At 45.5% G+C, this 23386-nt stretch overlaps 1 protein-coding gene across 2 annotated transcripts in view; it reads left to right on the top strand.

The window, feature by feature from the left end:
• The window catches only part of CDH23 (cadherin related 23), a 1802240-nt gene that overhangs the window by 1725984 nt on the left and 52870 nt on the right, over positions 1-23386 (top strand). For both annotated transcript variants that reach the window (XM_073685852.1, XM_073685853.1), the window contains 2 exons: positions 2338-2451; positions 3314-3443. In XM_073685852.1, coding sequence (XP_073541953.1) covers positions 2338-2451; positions 3314-3443 — 244 coding nt within the window. The remainder of the gene's footprint in view (positions 1-2337; positions 2452-3313; positions 3444-23386) is intronic.

Below are 23386 nucleotides of genomic sequence, written 5' to 3'. Positions count from 1 at the left end.
TAGACAATTTTATTTAGCAGACTGTTTTTGTGTGCATAGCCTGGGTATCCTAAAATATTCTAAAGTTTTATGAAACTACAAAAATAGAAGCATAAACTTACAATATTTATTTTGCTGCAAAAAAAAGAAGAAGAAATCATTGAAAAGTAGAGTTACTTTTTTATAATTATTTGGCACAATGTATAACTATCACTTTACCGGGGGGATGCACAACTTCTTTTTCGTTCTAGGGTCACATTGCGAGATTCCCATTGGCTGCAATAAAACTTAAAGGGGGTATTCGTACCTGAGACATATAGACAATATTTGCCATATATATCTGATAACACCTATGGAGTTCACTGGTCCAATATTTGGCACTCGAGAATAAAGGTGTCATAACAGTCAGGCATATGCAAGACTACATTTTCTAATAACCTCTCTACCCTCTCCTCTCCAGGTCCTCAACCCCCACTCCACAAACTTGCACACCCTCACAGAAATCTTAAACACCTTGACCTACACTCACTCTCTGAATCCCTTCTCCCTCTTACAGACATTAGTTCCTTACATGATGCAGACGTTGCTGCCACAATGCCATAACAGCTGTAGCTCTCAATTCGGTCGCTTCCTCACACATACCAAAGCTTGCACAATCAACAGACAACCCTGGCACACCAGCCTAACTAAAGAACTGCGACAGGCCTCCAGGGTCGCTGAGCGTAGATGAAACAGGTCTCACACCAATGAGCACTTCACCGCATTCAAACAGTCCCTCACTACCTTCAAGTCTACACTCACTGCATCAAAACAAATATACTTCTTATCTCTCATATCCTCCCTGTCTCACAACCCCAAACAGCTATTCAACACCTTCAATTCTCTCCTGTGCCTCCACCCTCTCCTCTTATTTCATCTGAAGACTTTGCCTCATTCTTCAAGCAGAAGATTGACACCATCAGACAAAGCATTTACCTAAAGTCCCCACAGTCCTTTCTCATATCCACTCAACCCTCCTCCTCCAAAGTGGGAGCCACTGAACAGACCAGACATTCAGTGTCTCCCACTCACACACCAACTCCTCATCTCACCCCCTATCTGTTGGTATTCCCGAAGGTTCAGTTCTAGGACCTCTGCTCTTCTCCATCTATAACTTAGGCCTGGGACAACTCATAGAGTCATATGGCTTTCAGTATCACCTCTTTGCCGATGACACACAGACACACAGATCTACCTGCCTGGACCCGATATCTCCTCCCTACTAACCAAAATCCCACTATGTCTGTCCGCTATTTCATCCTTCTTCTCTGCTCCATTTCTAAAACTTAACATGAATAAAACAAAATTCATCATCTTTCCGCCATCTCACTCAACCCCCCCAACTGACCTATCTATCAACATCAATGGCTGTCCACTCTCCCCAGTCCCGCAAGCTCGCTGCCTTGGGGTAACCTTGGACTCTGACCTCTTCTTCAAACCACATATCCAAGCCCTTTCTACTTCCTGCTGACTCCAGCTTAAAAATATCTCCTCGATCCACACATTCCTCAACCATGAATCTGCAAAAACACTAGTGCATGCCCTGATCATCTCCCGCCTCGACTACTGCAACCTCCTGCTCTGTAGCCTCCCTTCCAATACTCTCGCACCCCTCCAATCTATCCTAAACTCCGCTACCCGACTAATCCACCTGTCCCCCTGCTATTCCCCGGCCTCTCCTCTCTGTCAATCTCTTCACTGGCTCCCCATTACCCAGAGACTCCAGTTCAAAACCCTAACCATGGCATACAAATCCATTCACAACCTGTCTCCTCCATATATCTCTGACCTAGTCTCCCGTTACATACCCGCACACAACCTCTGATCCTCACAAGATCTCCTTCTCTACTCCCCTCTTATCTCCTCTTCCCAGAATCGCATACAAGGTTTCTCCCGTGTGTCCCCCCTACTCTGGAATGCTCTACCTCAACATATCAGACTCTCTCCTACCGTGGAAATCTTCAAAAGGAACCTGAAGACCCACCTCTTCCGACAAGTGTACACCCTGCAGTAACCTCCGCTGCACCATACCGCTGCACAACCAGCCCTACCCTCACCTACTGTATCCTCACCCATCCCTTGTAGATTGCGAGCCCTCGCGGGCAGAGTCCTCGCTCCTCCTGTACCAGTTGCCGTCACGTTTTGTTCAAGATTATTGCTATTTTTTTTGCTATGTATACCCCTTTCTCACATGTAAAGTGCAATGGAATTAATGGCGCTATAATAATAAATAATAATAATAATTATCAATAATCTATTTTTACCTATATTTACATCCATTGATTCTTGTATTTTAATTAATAATTGCTTTTTCTTTAGCTCATTATCGTTGCCTGTGACCTTGGGCAGCCAGTGTCTTATGAAGCCATGCTACCTCTTCAGGTTGAACTAGATGATATAGATGACAATGAGCCCATCTTTGTCCGGCCTCCAGTGAGTGACTTATTCTTGTTTGGACAACTGCATGCCATTTATAGCATAGGATAATAACTGTATTTATCCTTATGATAATTTGGTACAAAGATGAAGGCACAACTGTGTTTTTACCGCAGGACAGTACTAAACGTTACCATATACATTGGATGAATGTTGGCCAAACCCACTGATTTGTCAGGACCAGGAGTTGTCCGAACTGCCCCCTGGGGTATTGGATTTCATCATGCTCAGTCCTTTTCTTGCCAGAGCTAAGGCACTTTCCCCATTCAGAGCATGTTCTGCTCTTTTTCAGGGAAATTGAGCATTTTATAACTGCAATGAAAAAAGAATAGCTTTCCATGTAATGCAGGTCGGCCAAAGGAAGTACCATTTGATAAAACAATTTCATTTAAACTAAACTATTCACAAGATTATTATGATTAATTTATACAGTGATCTTCATAGCTTCAATCACAGCTGTTTCCAATGTATTCTACATACAATGATATTTTCTGGGCTGTTGCAACTTGACGCATCAATCACAAAACAATACCACAGACACTGCCAATCTGTGGCACATGTGATTGCCTGAAAGAACCTACCAATTAGTACGGGCAGCTCACAGAATAAACTCCTGTATTAGGGCAGTGCATGCATGCACTGATTGACTGTCTGTGCCATGTTCAGCTGCTCCCTTGGACATCAGATGACGGTGGAACCATTCTATTTTTCCAGTATATTGTGTGTACTTTTTAGGACTCTGGAGAAACTCCTATTGACTATATAGATATCTGCTTATTTGTCTGCTTATTTTTCTATAGTCTTGCTTTTTTTGTGAGATTTTGGAACCAATGTTGGTTAATGTTTCTTCTCTATACAGAGAGGCGCTTTGCAGTATCAGATTCTCTCAGTCCGTGAACACTCCAAACCTGGAACTTTGGTGGGAAATGTCACTGGTGCTGTGGATGCAGATGCAGGATCAAATGCTATAGTGTATTACTTCATTGCAGGTAATGTGCAGCCTAACAAGAATAAATTGCTTTAATCATTTTTGTAATGAGAAACATCCCAAGACTGGTACTATTTTGGGAACATGAGTCATATTTACATGTGTAATGCCTGCTCTCTTGACCCAGCTGAATGTTATATAAATGGACTGAAACACTTAAAGGGTTATTCTAAGGTTGGCTCTTGAGACACTCAGAGCTGTTAATCTCTCCTTACTTCCTTGTTGCTTGGGGAGCGGATGCATCTCCTTGAATTTGTGGTGGATGCTCCTCGTTGTTGCATGTGGTGATGTCACCTACAGCTCCTTATTTCCTTCTACAGCCATTACTGTTCAGAACACACTGCAGAGCTGCTGGCTGAGCCATTCAAAGCACAGAGAGGAAGTCTCTGTACTCTGTGCTTTGGATGGCTCAGTCAGCACTTTTGCCGTGAGCTCTGAATGATAATATAACGGTGAGCTTGGCCTGTGATCCTCAGCAAGTTTACAGTGACTGTGATGTGCACACGGAGAGAAAGAAAGAAGAGCACACTACAAACTCCATGCAGAACCAGTAATGCTAACAGGTTGTGACTTTAGCCAGATGGTATGGAGCTGGGCATTCCAGTGTGCTAGATTACATTAGAATAAATTACTACATTATATGACTTATTACTCCCTTATAGGGAGACAGCCCGTGTCCGCAAATGTAACATTACTGACTGCCAGAGAGTGTCAGGATAGCACGTACTATGTGAAGTCAACATATATATATGGCAGTACTGTGGCTCCGTGGTTAGCACTGTTGCTTTGCAGCATCTGGGGCTCTGGGTTCAAAGGACAACATCTACAAGGAGTTTGTATGTTCTCCCTGTGTTTGCGTGGGTTTCCTCCGGGTTCTCCGGTTTCCTCCCACACTCCAAAGACATAATGATAGGGAATCTAGATTGTGAGCCCCAATGGACAGTGCCCATAATGTCTGTAAAGCGCTGTGGAATTAATGGTGCTATATAAGTGAGTATGTGACATGCAGAAGTAGTGTGGTTGCTTTAAAAGTATTCAGCAACTATTAGAAGTAACACAAGCACATGAGACCGGAAGTGTTGTGCTCCAGAAGCATCCAGCAACTAGAGAGGTTAACACAGTCACAGGAGAAGGGGAGTGTTTTAGCAGAGCCCCAGGGGGATTGCGGGGAAGTTCTTTACTGTCTGGCTGGAGCCTAAGAGAAAGGTGGTGTGTGTGTGTGTTCTGCATCTGACAGAAGTCCCCCTGCAAGTGAAAAGGATTCAAGTCAGGAATGAAGCTAAGCACAGGTCAGGAAGAGTTCCTGAAATAGCAGTGCAGAGTATTGTCAAGCAGAAAGATAAGGACTGTAAGAAATGGAGTCACAGGGATCATCTCCCTCAGCAAACCCTCCCCCTCCTCCATCTCACTGTGCTGTAAAGAATGCTGTGTTCATTAATGTGCCTTTTCATTAGAACTGTGCTGTCCTGTACTACTGGGAAGACTGTGAACTGCTGTGCTGCTAATGCTAAGGAAACATTACTGTTTGTCACTGGAGCCTGTTACTCATAAGACTTAACTTGCACTGGCTGTGCGGCTTCTTATTAAATGCTACCATTCTACCGTTTATGAGAACTCTTGTCAAGTGTGTCTGGTCAGCAAGTGAAACAATCTATGTGTCTGTGCCTGAGGGTCAATACCCCTGTGTGCCTGAGAGAATCTGCAGCCACATGGTCTATGGTCACCCTAAGTAACGGTTTCTCCAGGATTCCAAAGAATTCATGTAACCTTTCTCGCCCCTATCTGAACCTAGCGGCGTGCGTGTAACATTGGTGGCTCGTACTGGGAGTCCTGAACGGGAATTAGCATGTATATGGAGAAGAGGAAAAGTGTCTGGAAAAACACAGCAGCACAGTACCTCAACTTAACTCTACTACACCAGTTAAAGGGAACCAGCCCTAAAGAAAACTCACTAGCAGCAATGGATGTGGAAATACAAATGGACAAAATTAGTGAGCTGCTTCTTCAGTTAACCTGTGAAGAATTGAGAACAGTAGCAGAACATATAAAGATGTCAGTAGAACAGATTTCCAAAGCACACAACCACAGGCAACTGTTAGCTGTCATTAATGCAAAAATGGATGAGATGGGGGAGAAAGAAGCTGAAGACGTCATGGGGACATTCCTTCAGGAAGTAACACAGTTTATAACCAGGTTGACATTGGAGGATGGAGAGGTGGCACCAATTACCAAAAGCGGAAATCTCTGTCCACAAACTGAACTACAGGAATTGAAAGAACAATTCAAAGCCCTAACAACAGCCCTGCAGGAATCGAACAAAACCTCTGAACGGGTGACAGACTCAGACAGGACCTTTAACCTGCTCGGGTTAGATAAATCAGGGAGACAGTCCTCTCTAACACCACAAATCACCATAAGGAAAGAATTCAAGATCCTGGGACAGATTGGAGAGTGTGAACAGAAAGAGAGACTGTCTTATATGGACTTGTTGCACCAGATCGATGCAGGCTTACAGAAAGGCTACCAGCCAGATGAGATCGTTGAGGGGGTGGTGAAAGTGATCAGCCCAGGACTGAACCTCTGTAGTATGCTAGAAATGAAGAGTCAACTGACCTTGCAACAGCTGAAGATGATTTTAAAAGGGCACTATAAAGAAGAGAGTACTTCAGCATTGTTCCACCGACTCATTAACCTCTCACAGAAAAATAATGAATCACCCCAAAGTTTCTTGTTCTTGAACTGAAGGATAGACTGTTGTTTGCATCCAGAGATGTAGAAGAGGAACAGAAGTTTGATGCTGGACTAGTCCAGTAGAAGTTCTTGAGATCATTGGGAAAGGGGTTAATCAGCAAAGACATCAAGTTGCAGCTGAAACAGTACCTGGCATTCTGGACGAAGTCCTAATTGAAAAAATGAATGAGGCAGCTAGTTTGGAGTCAGAGAGTGAACAGAAGTTTAAGAAAGGTTCTGCTCCTAAAATCACCAAAATGAGTCAGCTGAAGTTAGAGACCCCCAGTGGCCAGTCCGAAGATCATCCTCCGAGAGGGAACCTTAAATCACCAACAAAAGAGAGAACCGCCAGCGCTAGGTGGGAGGAAGTAATAGGAGAACTGCGAGCTGAGTTGATTGAGGTGAAAAAGTTGATTTGTTCCAGGCCAGAACTTATGTCTCTCAGACCCAGGAGTGGGTTCCAAAAGAGAAGATACCCGGCTTGTGAAGCGTGCCATTCATCAAATCAGAGTACGGTGTGTGTCCACTGTCTAAGATGTGGTGAGGAAGGACATTATGCCAAGGAATGCCAATGGTCACGGTCATTTGGGTTAAAAGACAGGAGGTTACCAGTGCGGGGCGACTGGTAACCGCGACACAAAGGAGACCCCAGAAGCAAATCCAAATCTCACCAAACCCCAGAATGGCACATGAGGTAAAATGGCTGCGTCAGTACTACCCCCAAGTGTGTTCCCATCTACAACAGCTGCAAGAGAGACAGGGGCATGAGTTACTTAATGCCCAGTGCTGAGGTCAAACGATGTACTCCTGGGAGGAGGATTCTTTCATCAGTAAAGATAGCCTCATCAGCCTAATCGGTGAAAGGTGCCTTATACAGTGCCAGCTAGATAGACTCTTGGTAAAAGCACTGTGGGACACAGGAGCCCAAGCGAGCCTTTTAAATGAGGAATGGAGAAGGCGCTACCTGCTAAAAGAACTCGCTAAAAGAACTAACTAAAAGAACTCTTAGGACCAGTGGAAATCCAGGGCAAAACCAGACCGAAATCTCCTTCATAGGCTAGGTAGAAGTGACTTTCCAACTGAGGGCCACGAAGAGCAGCAACACCATTGAGCTTTTGGTACCTTTTCTCGTGACCAGTGATCAGAACGTGGCAGAGGATCCTATCCTGGGTTATAATGTAATCAGTGAAGTCATCACGAAACACAAGGCAGGGATGCTGGTGATGAATGCAATTGCCACATCATTTGCCATACCGAACGCCGTGGCAGAAAATGTGATTCATAGAGTAAAGAAAGCACAGAATACAATGGACCTAAAAGAAGTCAAGGTAGGCTGGCCCCTAGCCATCAACCCTGCAAACCAAATGGTGGGGGTGAGGTGTGGAGTCTGGGTAGAACCGGGAAGAAAAGTCCAGAAAAGACTGTGCCAAAAGACTCCTCAGAACTTCCAGAAAGCCTAGTTCAAGGTGAGACTGTGCTTACGATTCCTACTGGTGGGTTTGTTCGAGTGACAGTACCAGTGATGAATACTATGAAACATGAAATTAGACTGGATCCAAGGACAGTGTTAGGTCACATTGAAACCGTTAAAACGGCATATCCAGCCAGTGTGAGACCTGCCCAGGGGTCTACAGTGAATTCAGTCTACCCACCAAGGAACAGGACTTGCCCAGGGGAAGAAATTGCACGACCCACCTCAGAGTCCTGGGTCCCCCAGTACCCCTGGAACACTTGTGTGCTGAAGATCGAGCCTAGCAAAACAGATGCTGAGAGAAGAGTGCCATGCATTCTCCAAAGATGACTTTGATGTAGGCTGTATCCCATCGTTGCAGTTGAAAATCAATTTGAAAGACACAACCCCAGTAACCAGAAGTTACATGTCTGTGCCGAAACCATTACACCGTGAAGTGAAAGAGTATTTACAAGACCTATTCAACAGAGGTTGGGTCCAAAAGTCGAAGTCGTCTTATTCCTCTCCTATTGTTTGTGTTAGGTAGAAGGACGGTACATTGAGACTCTGCTGTGATTACCGGGAACTAAAACGAAAGTCAGTACCTGATCGGCACCCAATACCAAAGATCCAAGATATGCTGGATAGCCTCTCAGGAAGTACCTGGTTCTCTGTCCTCGATCAGGGTAAGGCATACCACCAAGGGTTTGTCGAAGAGTCCAGTAGACCCTTGACAACATTCATCACACTGTGAGGATTATATGAGAGGATCCGCATACTGTTTGGGCTGAGTTCAGCTCCTGCAGAATTCCAGAGGAGCATGGAGACTAGTGTTGAGCCACCCCCGTAGTGTTCGAGTTCGGTTCGGTTCGTCGAACACCCGTGTGTTCGCCGAACTGTTCGTCGAACTGTTCGTCGAACACCTTCGAACACCGTTAAAACCAATGGCAGGCAAACAAAAACACATAGAAACACATAGAAAACACCTTCAAAGGTGTCCAAAAGCTGACAAACTGCTCAGAAGACACAACTAACACATGGAAAAGTGACAAGTACATATAGTCATGCGAAAAGAAAAGAGGTGGAGGAGTAAAAGGAGGGGGAGACACAGATATAGGCATGTCATGCCCTTCTAAAATCCAAAAAGTGAGAAGCCGACACGTTCAGTCTGCTCCTGCCCGTGCCACCTCCGCGTCGCCGGGTTTGTGCCAGAGCCGCGGTGAACCCTGACGGCCAGCCCCCCTCTCCCAATACTGGTGCCTGTCCGCTGGTGGGTCGAGCGAGCCCCCCTGTGGTGGAGGCAGCTCTAAGCTTTTTAATTTAAATTGTCTCTCTAATTTGAATGAATACACTTTAAATCCATTTACAAGGATCTATTGGAGGGCAAGTCTCATGCCAGCAGCCGCGTAATTCCAGCTCCAGTAGCGTCCACTAAAGCTGCTGCAGTTAAAAAGCTTTTATAAGGATCGAGCTCGGCTGTCCACCGCAAGGCATCCTACTGCCAGTCCCAGCCCCTATGCCTTGGGGTGCCTCCTGATGCTCTTCACTGAGTATCCCGTGGTCCCGAAGCATTTCCTTTGAAAAAATTAAGTGTCCAAACTACAGGTGGTGTAGCTTGCTTAACAGCCGGGATAATCCGCTGACTAGCAGACACTGCTACTAGGCACAAAGTATTTCCTGGGCTAGATGCAGTTAAAAATTTGTAATTAGATACTCTCGTTGGATGCTGAGAAAGCATTCCATAGAGTCTCCTGGCACGCCATATATGATTCTCTTAAAAAGCTTGGGGTAGGGGTCTAGGGGACCCTTTTATAGCCAAAATCACGGCCCTGTATCGCAATACGTCACCTAGGCTGAAGATAAATGGAACTGTAGCACCCTGAGGGCTCGGTTGCTACAGGGGTATTGCACCTCACCCAGAGGTGTGATATCTCACTCTCAGGTAAGGATGTAGTGTGGATCAGGACCCGACACTTGCATGCATTACACCACATTGCCGTGGGGCAGGGCGACCAATATGCCCCTGAGATGGGCACGACAGTCCCTGTCCCTGGCTGGAGTGGGAGAAGGGAACACTGAGGAAGGGGAACCCTGTAGTGCAGGAGCAGGGAGGAAGCAGTTCCTGGGTGCATTGAGAAGGGAGTATAAAAGGTGGGCACCATCTTAGTTCAGTGCAGAGAAGTCTGAGCAGAAGTGGCAGGGAGCAGGTGCTCTGCATGAGCTCTGCTCCGGAGGCGGGCCTAGTAACAGAGGCCCAGGCCTGGAAGAGGGAGAAGGAAGGAAGAGGAGCGGAGAAGGCTCCAGGAACGAGGAACGAAGGGATCCCAGGGGTGCGGACGGGCGAGTCGCCACCGCACGCCCGAATCCACCTGCGTGGAGGGGTCAGGCCAAAGGGGGAGACCGGTCCCCGAAACTAGTGGAGGCAGGAAACGACCCTCAGCTAGAAACAGGAGGCTGTGACATTTTATGCGGCGCAGCCCCTCGCTACACCCGCTAGGAAGGCACCACATAGGGTCAGGGAAACTGGCGCCAAGTTTACCAAGAGGAGACCCGAGGCAGCCGGACAGAAGGGTTGGTAAGAAAGGCCAGACAAAGGACACACAAAGGGGGTCCTGTGAAGCACTCCAAAGTTATCTGGGAGTTGTCTGAGCCCCTCACCTGGTGAGCACAGTACGACGTGGGCAGCCGTTACCTGCAGACGTGGTCTGGATAATAAGAACTGTGAGTAAAGGCCCTGGACTGCATCACTGACTCCGTGTCGTTACTGCTGCTGCCCTGCACCATCACCCCCATCCTCCGCATACACTGCCCTGAGGCTATACTCCTCCCGTGGGGAGTTATGCTACGCTCTGCTGCACCCACAACACCAGCCTCAGCGGTCTGCCCTGGAGCGGCGGTTCACTCTGACCGCAATCCACGGGTGGCGTAGTCGGACATTTAAACATCACCAGGGGGCGCGTCAGAACATTTTCATCACCTTTCACAATCACCAATGGGACAAGGCAGGGATGTTCTCTGTCCCCTCTCTTATACATCCTAGTGACGGAGCACCTGCTCTCATCAATTCGCCATAACCCCAATATTAGGTGGATTGAGGTGGGAGGCACCGAGTACAAGTGCTCTCTATTTGCTGATGATGTCCTAGTATATATCACTCAATCACATATATCCATCCATGCTGTTATGGCTGAAATAGATCACTTTGTTACATGGTCAAATTTTAAAATCAGTGCAGCGAAGTCTGAGGCCCTCGATGTCTCCCTCCCCAAATCCATATAGGATTCCATCCAGTCCAAATTTCCCTTTGCCTGGCCCTCACAGGGTATCAAATACTTAGGAATTCCTATTCATAGAGACCTCTCCCATCTATGTTATCTTAATTTTGGGCCCTTTATTGAACAACTCCATACAGACCACGGTTGGCAAGTTAGAACTGTAAGATTCACTACGTGAACCACTGGTGTTTTGTGGAAAAGCACATGTACACTGTGTTCCAAATTATTATGCAAAAAGTGTTTAGGAGTGATAAGGGAAGAATTTGTTTGTTTGTCAGTTAAACTCATTGATGGTGATGTGTGTCAGGGCTCTTTATATCACTGTAAGCAATTGCAGACACCTGTGCTAATTAGTTTGGCAGGTGTGTCCAATGAAAGGCAAGACTACTTAAGAAGGCTGTCTCACATTATTAAGCAGCCTACATTTTCTGCCAAAATGGGAAAGAAAAAGGATGTGTCGGCTGCTGATAAGCAACAAATTGTGGAGTGTTTAGGTCAAGGCATGACTACAATCAACATTGTGCGATGATCAGGATGAAGTGTCTTGGCAATCAAGAAGTATGTAGCTGATTCACAGTACACACGTGTGCGTGCTGATAAGGGCAAATTGAGGACTCTTTCCTACAGGCAATTACGTCAGGTTGAAAGAGCAGCGGCAAAAAAGCCTTGTCATAGCAGCAGACAAGTTTTTGAAGCTGCTGGTGCCTCCAACGTCCCCCGAACAACAAGATGCAGGGTCCTTCAGAGGTTTGCAGCTGTGCATACGCCATCCTGTCGACCTCCTCTATCCACTTCACACAAGCAGAAACTGCTCCAGTGGGCCAAACATTACATGAAGACTGATTTCAAAACTGTTTTGTTCATGGATGAGTGCCGTGCAGCGCTCGATGGTCCAGATGGATGGAGTGGAGGATGGCTGGTTGATGGACACCCCACGCAAACACGGCTACAGCGCCAACAAGGAGGAGGTGGAGTAATGTTTTGGGGTGGAATCATGGGGAGAGAGATTGTCGGCCCCTTTAGGATCCCTGAAGGCGCTAAAGATGAACTCCATAATGTATGTGGATTTTCTCAAACAGCACTTCCTGCCATGGTTCAAGAAGAAGAACCGTGTATTTCACAGCAAGATCATTTTATTGCATGATAATGCACCATCTCATGCTGCACATAAAACATCTGCATCTCTGGCTGATATGGGCATAAAAGGGGACAAACTTATGGTGTGACCCCCATGCTCCCCTGACCTCTACCCCATTCAGAACCTTTGGAGCATCATTAAAAGGAGTGTCTATGATGGCGAGAGGCAGTTCACATCTAAGCACCAGCTCTGGGAGGGTATTCTGTCCTCATGCAAAACAATTGAAGCAGAAACCATCCAAAACCTGACAAATTCAATGGACGAGAGAGTTCAGAAGCTCCTTTCGAACAAGGGGTCCTATGTGAAAATGTAACATCACCTAGAATAAAGTTTTGAGTTGAAAACTGTTTGATTTCAGTTTCTAACAACCTGCTAATGCTTATAATTTCAAAAATGACCATTTTTTTGGTCTTTATTAAAATGAAAAGGTTGATCGAAAAGTTTGGGGGATCTAAGAGTGTGGCAACCCAGTAGTCATGATTACTTCGAATTCTGACAATATGAGGGTCATGCTGCAGGTAGTGCAGCAAGAAGGCACTTATGTGTCTTGCGCATCTCGGAGCCCCAAAATTATTTTCCGGGCTAGATGCAGCTAAAAATTATTATTAATTTTAAATCTGGTGAAGCTTTAGTATAGATGGCCTAATAGGATCAGTGCTGCACACTGCTACAAAGCCCAAATTATTTTCCAGTCAAGATACAGATAAACATGATTAGTAATTTTAAATCTGGTGGAGCTTATTATAGATGGCCTAATAGAATCAGTGCTGCACACTGCTACAAAGCCCAAATTATTTTCCAGCCAAGATACAGATAAACATGATTAGTAATTTGAAAGCTTAAAACGGTTGGTAGGGTGATTTTAACCAATCATCAAGCTTTTACTCTCCCCAGGATGACACAGGAGTAGAAAAGTCGTTTCGGATCCATGATTTGTTCATCTTTATGAACGTGAGTCTGTCTACATTATCAGTGGAGAGCCGCGTGCGCTTATCTGTCAGCACACCACCAGCAGCGCTGAACACACGTTCAGACAGAACGCTGGCTGCGGGGCATGACAAGATCTCCAAGGCGTAAGTGGCTAGCTCCGGCCATTTATCCAGATTGGAAGCCCAAAAAGAGCAAGGGTCCAGTGACACAGTCATGGCTTCAATGTTTACTTGGAGATACTCCTGTACCATCGTCTCTAGGCGTTGACTATGTGTCAGACTTCTTGTCTCCTGTGGCCTTGCAAAGGATGGGCTAAAAAAGTGGTGAAATGATTCCGCAAAATTGATGTTACCAGCAGATACTGTGGCTCTGTTACGGTTTGAGTGCTGAACACTTGACGGTCCCACGGTTGGCAAGTTGGAACTGTGAGATTCACTACGTGCACCACTGGTATTTTGTGGAAAAGCACATGTAAGATTCTGCAACAGTCTCTGCTGATACTCCTGCATGCGTGCATCCCTTTCTATGGCAGGAATAATTTCTGCAAATTTACTTTTGTACCGGGGATCTAACAGTGTGGCAACCCAGTAGTCAGGATTATTTCTAATTCTCACAATTCGAGGGTCATGTTGCAGGTAGTGCAGCAAGAAGGCACTCATGTGTGTTGCGCATCCAGGAGCACCAAGTCCCTGTTGTGTTGGTGGCGAGGTAACAATCATGCTTCCTTCCTCTGTCCTCTCCCCCCAACCTCGCACAACAGAAATGTGATCAAGGTCTCCCTCATCTGATGAGTCTTCCATCAGTTCGTCCTCCACTTCTTCCTGGGCTCCTGCACCTTCCTCACTAGTTTGGCTGCTACCATGCGCCCTGGTAAAACCATCTCCCCCACCCTCACATGCCTGCCGCCTTGGTGCTGCCGACCGTCTGGACCTTGCAGATGTTAGCCCTTCCGCATACAACTCCTCCTCCTCTACTTCCTCCACCTCCTCTTGTGCCACCACCTGACTCCGAATTCTGTTTAACATGTGCTCCAGCATGGAAATCACCGGAATAGTCATGCTGATAATGGCATCGTCAGCACTAAACATCTTCGTCGCCATTTCAAAACTGTGCAGAAGGATGCATAGGTCCCTGATCTGAGACCTCTCCTCCAGCGTGATTTGCCCCACCTCTGGATCTCGTTGGCCCAGGCTATACGTCAGTACGTATTGCACCAGGGCTTGTCGGTGCTGCCACAGTCGCTGCAACATGTGCAGAGTTGAATTCCACCGGGTAGGCACATCGCATTTTAGCCGGTGAAGTGCAGGCCCAACGACTTCTGTAGAGATGTAAGTCGCTGAGCTGCGGGATGCGAACGGCGGAAGTGAGCACACAGCGACCGTGCCCTCTGCAGAAGGCCATCTAGTCTGGGATAGTGGGCTAAAAATTGCTGGACAACCAGGTTCAACACGTGAGCCATACAAGGCACGTGTGTGACATTGCCCCGGCGAAGGGCCGCACCCAGGTTTGCAGCATTGTCGCACACGGCCTTCCCTGGTTTCAGGTCCAGTGGAGACAACCATTCATGAAATTGGTTCTCCAGAGCTGACCACAACTCAGCTGTGTGACTCACATTTCCCAGACATTTCAATGTAAAAACCGCCTGATGACGTTGAGCCCTACTGCCAGCATAGTAAGGAGGTGTGCAGGATCCCTTCTGCGCAGTTAGAAAGCTTGTGGCATGACCAGACAGGCTTTGGGTGCAGGTGGAAGACCGAGAGGAGGTTGAGGAGGCAGAAGCAGTGGAGGAACTTTGACATAAAGAGGATTGACGCACAACTCGTGGGGACGGCAAGACTTGGACAGCAGCCCCTTGTCCTGCTGTCACCATAGTTACCCAGTGCCCAGTCAGCAACATGTAACGCCCCTGTCCATGCCTACTCGTCCAAGTGTCTGTGGTGAAATGCACCCTGTCACACACAGAGTTTCTCAAAGAAGCGGTGATGTTGTGTGCGACATGTTGGTGGAGCGCAGGCACACCTTTCTTTGAGAAGTAGTGCCGACTGGGCATCTGGTACTGGGGCACTGCGACGGACATAAGGTCTCGAAAATCCTCTGTGTCCACCAGGCGGAAAGGCAGCATTTCTGTAGCCAAGAGCTTGCAGATGGTGAAATTCAACCTCTTAGCTTTCTCATGGCTAGGAGGAAATGGTCTTTTACTTGTCCACATCTGAGGGACCGAGGGCTGGCTATTGTGCTTAGACGGGGTTGATAAGGGTGTCCCCGGCAAACTGCCGGTCTGTGAGGAAGATGCAGGCGGACATGTTAGGTTGCCTTGATCCAAAGGTGGTGCTATCGATGTCGGACAGCGCTCAACACCAGCTGGTGTTACCACCTCCAAAGAAAATGATGACCTGCCAATCACGCTGGCTGTTGCGGGTAAAGAGGTGGCAGGTCTGCGCCCCAAAACAGGTGTGACTGCTGTCCCCCCAGTCACAGAGGATGAAGAGGCCGCGGATGCACAAGATATGGCAGACGGTGGTTGGCCCGGCCGGCTAGGCCACATTGTAGCACACTGAGCTTCCCACTGCAACTTATGCTTCATGTCCATGTGCCGGTTCATGCATGAAGTACTCAAACTATGTATTTTTTGGCCTCTACTTAGCTTTTGCTGACAAATGTTACAGATAACACGAGTTGGGTCATCTTTATCGATCTGAAAAAATGCCCAGGCTATGCAAGGCTTAGCACCCATGCGACCTGAAGAGCCACCACGACTTGTGGTGAGAGGCAGAGTTGTGTTTGAGGATGCAGTTGTTGACGTGCTTCCAGTACTACGTCTCTGTCCAGGAAGGCGCAACCTGACCTCGTCGTCACTAGCATCTTCCTCCACCTCCTCTGCTGACCTCATCTCTTGGCTGACTGTGGGTTGACAGTAAGTGGGATCTCCAACCTCATCATCATCACCTGTGCGTTATCACACCCGTCCTCAGAGCCAACCTGTTCCTGCCCTGACAAAAAACTAAAGTTGTCGCTCCAATCAGGTATTTGAGTCTTATCATCGTCTTCCTCATTGTCTCCACCAACAGGAGTTACAGTTTGGGAATGAGGGTCTACATTATGGTCAGAACCTTCTGCGTCTGGTCCTGGATCCGACTCATAAAGATTCTGGGCATCAGTGCAGATCATTTCCTCGTCTGGATTCACAGAAGCGCTGGAGTCGACCTCTGATTCCCAGGCTATAGTATGAGTAAACAGCTCTGCAGACTCAACCATCTGTTCTACCTCATACTCAGACGGGCAGCTGGAGATTTGGGAGCTGTGAGGAAGCAAGTGCGATTGGGGTGACACCTTTGAGGACTGGAGTATTTGTGATGTTGAAGTTGATGTGGAGGAGAGCCCACTTAAAGGAGCACTTGATATCCGTTGAAGCACCTGCTGTTTTTGTGCCTCATCTGGAATTTGTAGCGATTGGCGTGGCCGTAAGAAAGGGATCTTATCACATTGTCCGCTAAAAGAAGTAGACATTTTAGTTTGGCTGGAAGATGGTCTTTCTTCTGCAGATGTTACTGTTGCTTTAACACCTACCCCACGGACACAACCTTTTTTCCCCTTCCCAACACGCCTATTCCCCTTTCCACCAGCAGCAGGCCTTTTTCCACTCATTTTGGTGGTTAACTAATTCACAACTCTGGAGTTGTTTGCACAAAAAAACAATGGATGGGAACCGAGCAGAGCTGAGTGGCCAAACTGTGGTATTAGGCCAAAACTATTGGCTGGGTTAGATGCAGAAAAAAATTATATTCAATTTGCAACCTGATGGAGGTCAGTATAGATGGACTAATAGAACAAGTCCCACACACAGCTAGAAGCCCAAATATTTTTTCAGAGGTAGATGCAGAAAAAATTTTTATTCAGTTTGCAACCTGATGGAGGTCTGTATAGATGGATTAATAGAACAAGTCCCACACACAGCTACAAGCCCAATATTTTTTCAGAGGTAGATGCAGAAAAAAAATATATTCAGTTTGCAACCTGATGGAGGTCAGTATAGATGGACTAATAGAGAAAGTCCCACACACTGCTAGAAGGCCAAATATTTTTTCAGAGCTAGATGCAGATAAAAATTATTTTTAATTTGCAACCTGATGGAGGTCAGTATAGATGGACTAATAGAGAAAGTCCCACACACTGCTAGAAGGCCAAATATTTTTTCAGAGCTAGATGCAGATAAAAATTATATTCAATTTTCAACCTGATGGAGGTCAGTATAGATGGACTAATAGAACAAGTCCCACACACAGCTAGAAGCCCAAATATTTTTTCAGAGGTACTGTAGATGCAGATAAAAATTATTTTTAATTTGCAACCTGATGGAGGTCAGTATAGATGGACTAATACAACAAGTCCCACACACAGCTAGAAGCCCAATATTTTTTCAGAGGTAGATGCAGAAAAAAATATATTCAGTTTGCAACCTGATGGAGGTCAGTATAGATGGAGTAATAGAACAAGTCCCACACACAGCTAGAAGCCCAAATATTTTTTCAGAGGTAGATGCAGATAAAAATTATTTTTAATTTGCAACCTGATGGAGGTCAGTATAGATGGACTAATAGAGAAAGTCCCACACACTGCTAGAAGGCCAAATATTTTTTCAGAGCTAGATGCAGATAAAAATTATATTCAATTTGCAACCTGATGGAGGTCAGTATAGATGGACTAATAGAGAAAGTCCCACACACTGCTAGAAGGCCAAATATTTTTTCAAAGCTAGATGCAGATAAAAATTATATTCAATTTGCAACCTGATGGAGGTCAGTATAGATGGACTAATAGAACAAGTCCCACACACAGCTAGAAGCCCAAATATTTTTTCAGAGGTACTGTAGATGCAGATAAAAATTATTTTTAATTTGCAACCTGATGGAGGTCAGTATAGATGGACTAATAGAGAAAGTCCCACACACTGCTAGAAGGCCAAATATTTTTTCAGAGCTAGATGCAGAAAAAAATTATATTCAGTTTGCAACCTGATGGAGGTCAGTATAGATGGACTAATAGAGAAAGTCCCACACACTGCTAGAAGGCCACATGTTTTTTCAGAGGTAGATGCAGAAAAAAATATATTCAGTTTGCAACCTGATGGGGTCTGTATAGATGGATTAATAGAACAAGTCCCACACACAGCTAGAAGCCCAATATTTTTTCAGAGGTAGATGCAGAAAAAAATATATTCAGTTTGCAACCTGATGGAGGTCAGTATAGATGGACTAATACAACAAGTCCCACACACAGCTAGAAGCCCAATATTTTTTCAGAGGTAGATGCAGAAAAAAATATATTCAGTTTGCAACCTGATGGAGGTCTGTATAGATGGATTAATAGAACAAGTCCCACACACAGCTAGAAGCCCAATATTTTTTCAGAGGTAGATGCAGAAAAAAATATATTCAGTTTGCAACCTGATGGAGGTCAGTATAGATGGACTAATACAACAAGTCCCACACACAGCTAGAAGCCCAATATTTTTTCAGAGGTAGATGCAGAAAAAAATATATTCAGTTTGCAACCTGATGGAGGTCTGTATAGATGGATTAATAGAACAAGTCCCACACACAGCTAGAAGCCCAATATTTTTTCAGAGGTAGATGCAGAAAAAAATATATTCAGTTTGCAACCTGATGGAGGTCAGTATAGATGGATTAATAGAACAAGTCCCACACACAGCTAGAAGCCCAATATTTTTTCAGAGGTAGATGCAGAAAAAAATATATTCAGTTTGCAACCTGATGGAGGTCAGTATAGATGGACTAATACAACAAGTCCCACACACAGCTAGAAGCCCAATATTTTTTCAGAGCTAGATGCAGAAAAAAATTATATTCAATTTGCAACCTGATGGAGGTCAGTATAGATGGACTAATAGAATGATGCTATGCCCAAAAGATTTTACTTCACTAGGTGCAGTAAAAAAATTGGTATTCTATACACAGGTGGTATATCTTGCAACACAGATAGGCTACTCCACTGACTAACACACTCTGCAATAGGCCAAAAAGGATTAGCTTTGCTAGATTCAGCCAAATGCTGTGAAAAAAACTTGCACAGCACTGGCACAGACCTGCCTGGCAAAAACTGATAGGAACTGATGTAACCTAGTCCTGAAAAGGACTCCAATTACAATTAGTCTTTACTCCCACAATCTATCTATTTAAGAGCACAGACCTGCCTGATAAAAGTCGTAGGAAATGCTGTAACCTAGTCCTTAAAAGGACTGCAATCACAACTATTCCCTACTCCCAAGCTATCTGTAGATTTGTGCGAAAATTGGCTTGAAATTAACAAGGTATAGCGCACACAGCAACAGCGGTGCCGTCTAACACGCAGCTGCAGCAGTGAGAAAATGGTGGCGACGGGGAAAATGGCTTGGTCTTATAGGGCAAGGACATGTGACATACACTGCCAATGACACATGCCCTTGCTTGTGTGAAAAAAAGCACTTCGCTCCGTGTGTGCGCTGCTGATAGGCTGACAGATTGCACCTCCCCACTGTAAATGCGGGAAAGAGAAAAAAAAAATGGAGATCTTCATTGTTCCTGCAGAGATCCATCCCCTGCCTCTCCCCCCACCCCGCTGTACACTCAAACTGCGTATTAACATTAATTTTCATCATTACTGAGAAAAAATCCAGTTATGATTTTGGTGCACGAACAGTTATCGAACATAACCTCGAACAGCCGAATTTTTCTCAAATTGTTCGTGTTCGCCGAACGGCTCGAACACCGCCCAAAACAGCTCGAATTTGAGATTGGCGAACAGTTCGAGTAGAACAACGCTCATCTCTAATGGAGACATGTTTAGAAGGATTGAGAGACGATATCTGCCAGCCATACTTAGATGACAATGTGGTACACAGCAAAACCTTCCGGAAGCATGTTGAACACGTGAGGACCGTATTACAACGGTGTCAACAACTTGGAGTTAAGTTGACCCCAAAGAAATGTGAACTGTTCAAAAGGCATGTCCGATTTCTAGGGAAAATTGTGTCCGGAGAAGGATATACCATGGACCAAGCAGAAATCGCTCCGGTACTGACGTTAAAAGACAAGCGGCCCTCTACCGTCGTGGAGTTGAGGCAGATATTAGGATTCCTCTCCTATTATTGTACTTACATTCGGATCTTCTCCAGGATTGCCGCCCCACTATACCTCTGGGGAGGACGAGAGAGACGACAACACCCCCTAGAAAAAGAAGAACATGGGTAGGACTGGGCTTAAAAGAAACAACGCCGTTTCATCCCATCTGTGAATGATTTAGAGATTATCTCTACTACAGCAAAGAGTTTGAGGTATACACTGACAACAACCCTTTGCCTTTGACCTACGTCCTTACTACAGACAAACTGAATGCATCGGGTCAGAGATGGGTCGCTGAACTAGCTGACTTCAATTACAATATCAAGTACAGGCCAGGAAAATGCAATGCAGATGCTGACGGATTGTCAAGAATGCCACTAGAGCCTGAGGAGTTCATGCAAGAATGCTCGGAGGAAGTCAGTCTGGAAGCAATTGAGAGCACTACCCAAGCAGTACAAGCTTATCAGGAGGAAGACACACCATTGTGGTGTGCGTTGATGATGGAAACCACCATGAAAGCGAGAGAACAAGATCATCCCCAGTCTATTCAACAACTACCAAAAGGGAAAATCCGTAGAGCACAATGGGAAGATCAGATAATTGGTAGAATACTACTTTATTTGGACCAAAATTGGTTTCCAAGTAAACGAGAGAGAGACAATGAGTCACCATCAGTATCTGTTTTAATTAAAGAATGAGCGAAGCTCCACCTCAGTGAAGACAGTATCCTGTATCGTAAAGGAGGACAAAACCGGCAGTTGGTACTACCCAGAGTATTCCGTAGGTTGGACTTCAAAGAACTCCCTGAAAACATAGGACACCTGGGAGTGTAAAGGACAACCAGCTTGATCCGTGAACGTTTCTTCTGGCCGTACATGCAGAGAGATATTGAGGGGTACGTGATCAGGGAGTGTGGGTTTCTGAAAGATAAACATTCCAACACATCAACCCGGGCACCTATGGGCAACATCCAAACTACGTATCTGTTTGAGATGGTCTCAATAGACTTTCTACATCTCGAGACGTGCAAGGGTGGTTGCGAATACATCTCGGTGGTGATGGACCATTTCACTCGATTTGCTCAAGCATATGCCACCACCAATAAATCAAGTCGAACAGCAGAGAAGATCTTCAATGATTTTGCTTTGAGGTTTGGGTTCCCTACGAGGTTACACCATGACCAAGGAAGAGAATTTGAGAACCAGCTCTTTGCCAAGCTAGGAAAGTACTGTAGAATTCAGAGATCCCACACAACGCCCTATCACCCTGAGGGTAATGGACAAGTGGAACGTTTTAACTGGACATTATTGTCGATGTTGCGCACTTTAACAGCTGATGAGAAGAAAGACTGGAAGAGTTCTCTGTCAAAAGTGGTACATGCCTATAACTGTACAAAGAGTGATGCAACGGGTTACTCACCCTTTTTCCTATTGTATGGATTATCGCCAAGACTGCCAATCGACATCACGTTCGATACTCCAGTGTCAGAGACTTACAGAACGTATCCGGAGTACGTTCAGAAATGGAAGGAACGGATGGCAGAGGCATGCAGCATAGCATCCAAAGTGGTTACGCAAGGACAGAGCAAGAGTAAGGAGTACTATGATCGAAAATGTTATAGAGCAGAATTGGCACCGGGAAGCCGGGTGCTAGTCAAGAACAAACGTGAGAAAAGCAGTCCAGGAAAACTTCGCTCATACTGGGAAGACAAGGTGTATGTGATCGTAAGGAGGAAAGCTGATGACTGCCCAGTGTATGAAATCCGATTGGAAATGGGAGACAAGAAAACCAGAATAGTCCATCAGAATTTACTGCTATCTTGTGATTATCTCCCACCACAACAAGACTTCCCAGAAGTAAACCGACATCGTCCGAGATCGACTAAGGGACCACCTCAGACTGAAGCTCTGGAGGTGGATAGTGACATTGAAATAACACACCATTGTATTTCTCAGACCGGCAAGGAGAGGGAAGTACCATCCTCAGGAGAGTGAACTAAGTCCTGAGGCTCCAGAGTTCGTATCAAGGAATACAGATGAAGTCCAATTCAGACCTGATGATCGAACACTGGTCCCTGAAGAGACCGATTGACACTCAGGAGGACCGGAATTACCAGGCCTTGCATAAACAAGTGACTCAGGAGAAGTACAGGAACTTACAGAGGCAGCTGAAGAGATGCTGATTGTTTTAATTGTGTTAATTGTTTATTTCTTACAGGCATCCTACAAGAAAAAGTTCGTAAGAATAGGTTGTTATTAATGTTTATGAACGTTATACCAATTTGTCAATGCCAATTTGTATAAAAAGCTATCCAACTTTCACCACTGTCTCAGAATTGGTCAAATTGACCAATTAAGACGAATGTCGAGGACGACATTCAAAAATGAGGAAAGAGCGTGACATGCAGAAGTAGTGAGTTTGCTTTAAAAGCTTTCAGCAACTATTAGAAGTAACACAAGCACATGAGACAGGAAGTGTTGTGCTCCAGAAGCATCCAACAACTAGAGGGGTTAACACAGTCACAGGAGAAGGTGAATGTTTTAGCAAAGCCCCTGGGGGATTGTGGGGAAGTTGTTTACTGTTTGGCTGGAGCGTAAGAGAAAGGTCGTGTGTGTGTGTTCTGCATCTGACAGAAGTGCCCCTGCAAGTAAAAAGGATTCCAGTCAGGAATGAAGCTAAGCACAGGTCAGGAAGAGTTCCTGAACTAGCAGTGTAGAGTATTGTCAAGCAGAAAGATAAGGACTGTAAGAAATGGTGTCACAGGGATCATCTCCCTCAGCAAACCCTCCCCCTCCCCCATCTCACTGTGCTGTAAAGAATGCTGTGTTCATTAATGTGCCTTTTCATTAGAACTGTGCTGTCCTGTACTACTGGGAAGACTGTGAACTGCAGTGCTGCTAAGGAAACTGTACTGTTTGTCACTGGAGCCTGTTGCTCATAAGACTTAACTTGCACTGGCTGTGCGGCTTCTTATTAAATGCTACTGTTCTACCGTTTGAGAACTCTTGTCAAGCGTGTCTGGTCAGCAAGTAAAATAATCTACGTGTCTGTGCCTGAGGGTCAATACCCCTGTGTGCCTAAGAGAATCTGCAGCACATGGGCTATGGTCGCCCTGAGTAACGGTTCCCCGAGGATTTCAAAGAATTCATGAAACCTGTCTCGCCCCTATCTGAACCTAGCAGTATGCGTGTAACAAGTAAAATAAATAAATATACAGGTGCTTCTCACAAAATTAGAATATCATCAAAAAGTTAATTCATTTCAGTTCTTCAATACAAAAAGTGAAACTCATATATTATATAG

Source organism: Phyllobates terribilis, unplaced genomic scaffold (assembly GCF_046119375.1).
Source record: "Phyllobates terribilis strain yellow unplaced genomic scaffold, ASM4611937v1 Scaffold_5__5_contigs__length_657084704, whole genome shotgun sequence".
NCBI classification, from domain to species: Eukaryota; Metazoa; Chordata; class Amphibia; order Anura; family Dendrobatidae; genus Phyllobates; species Phyllobates terribilis.
Note: the sequence above shows the minus strand (reverse complement) of the source record. Positions and strands in the feature narration are given on the sequence as shown.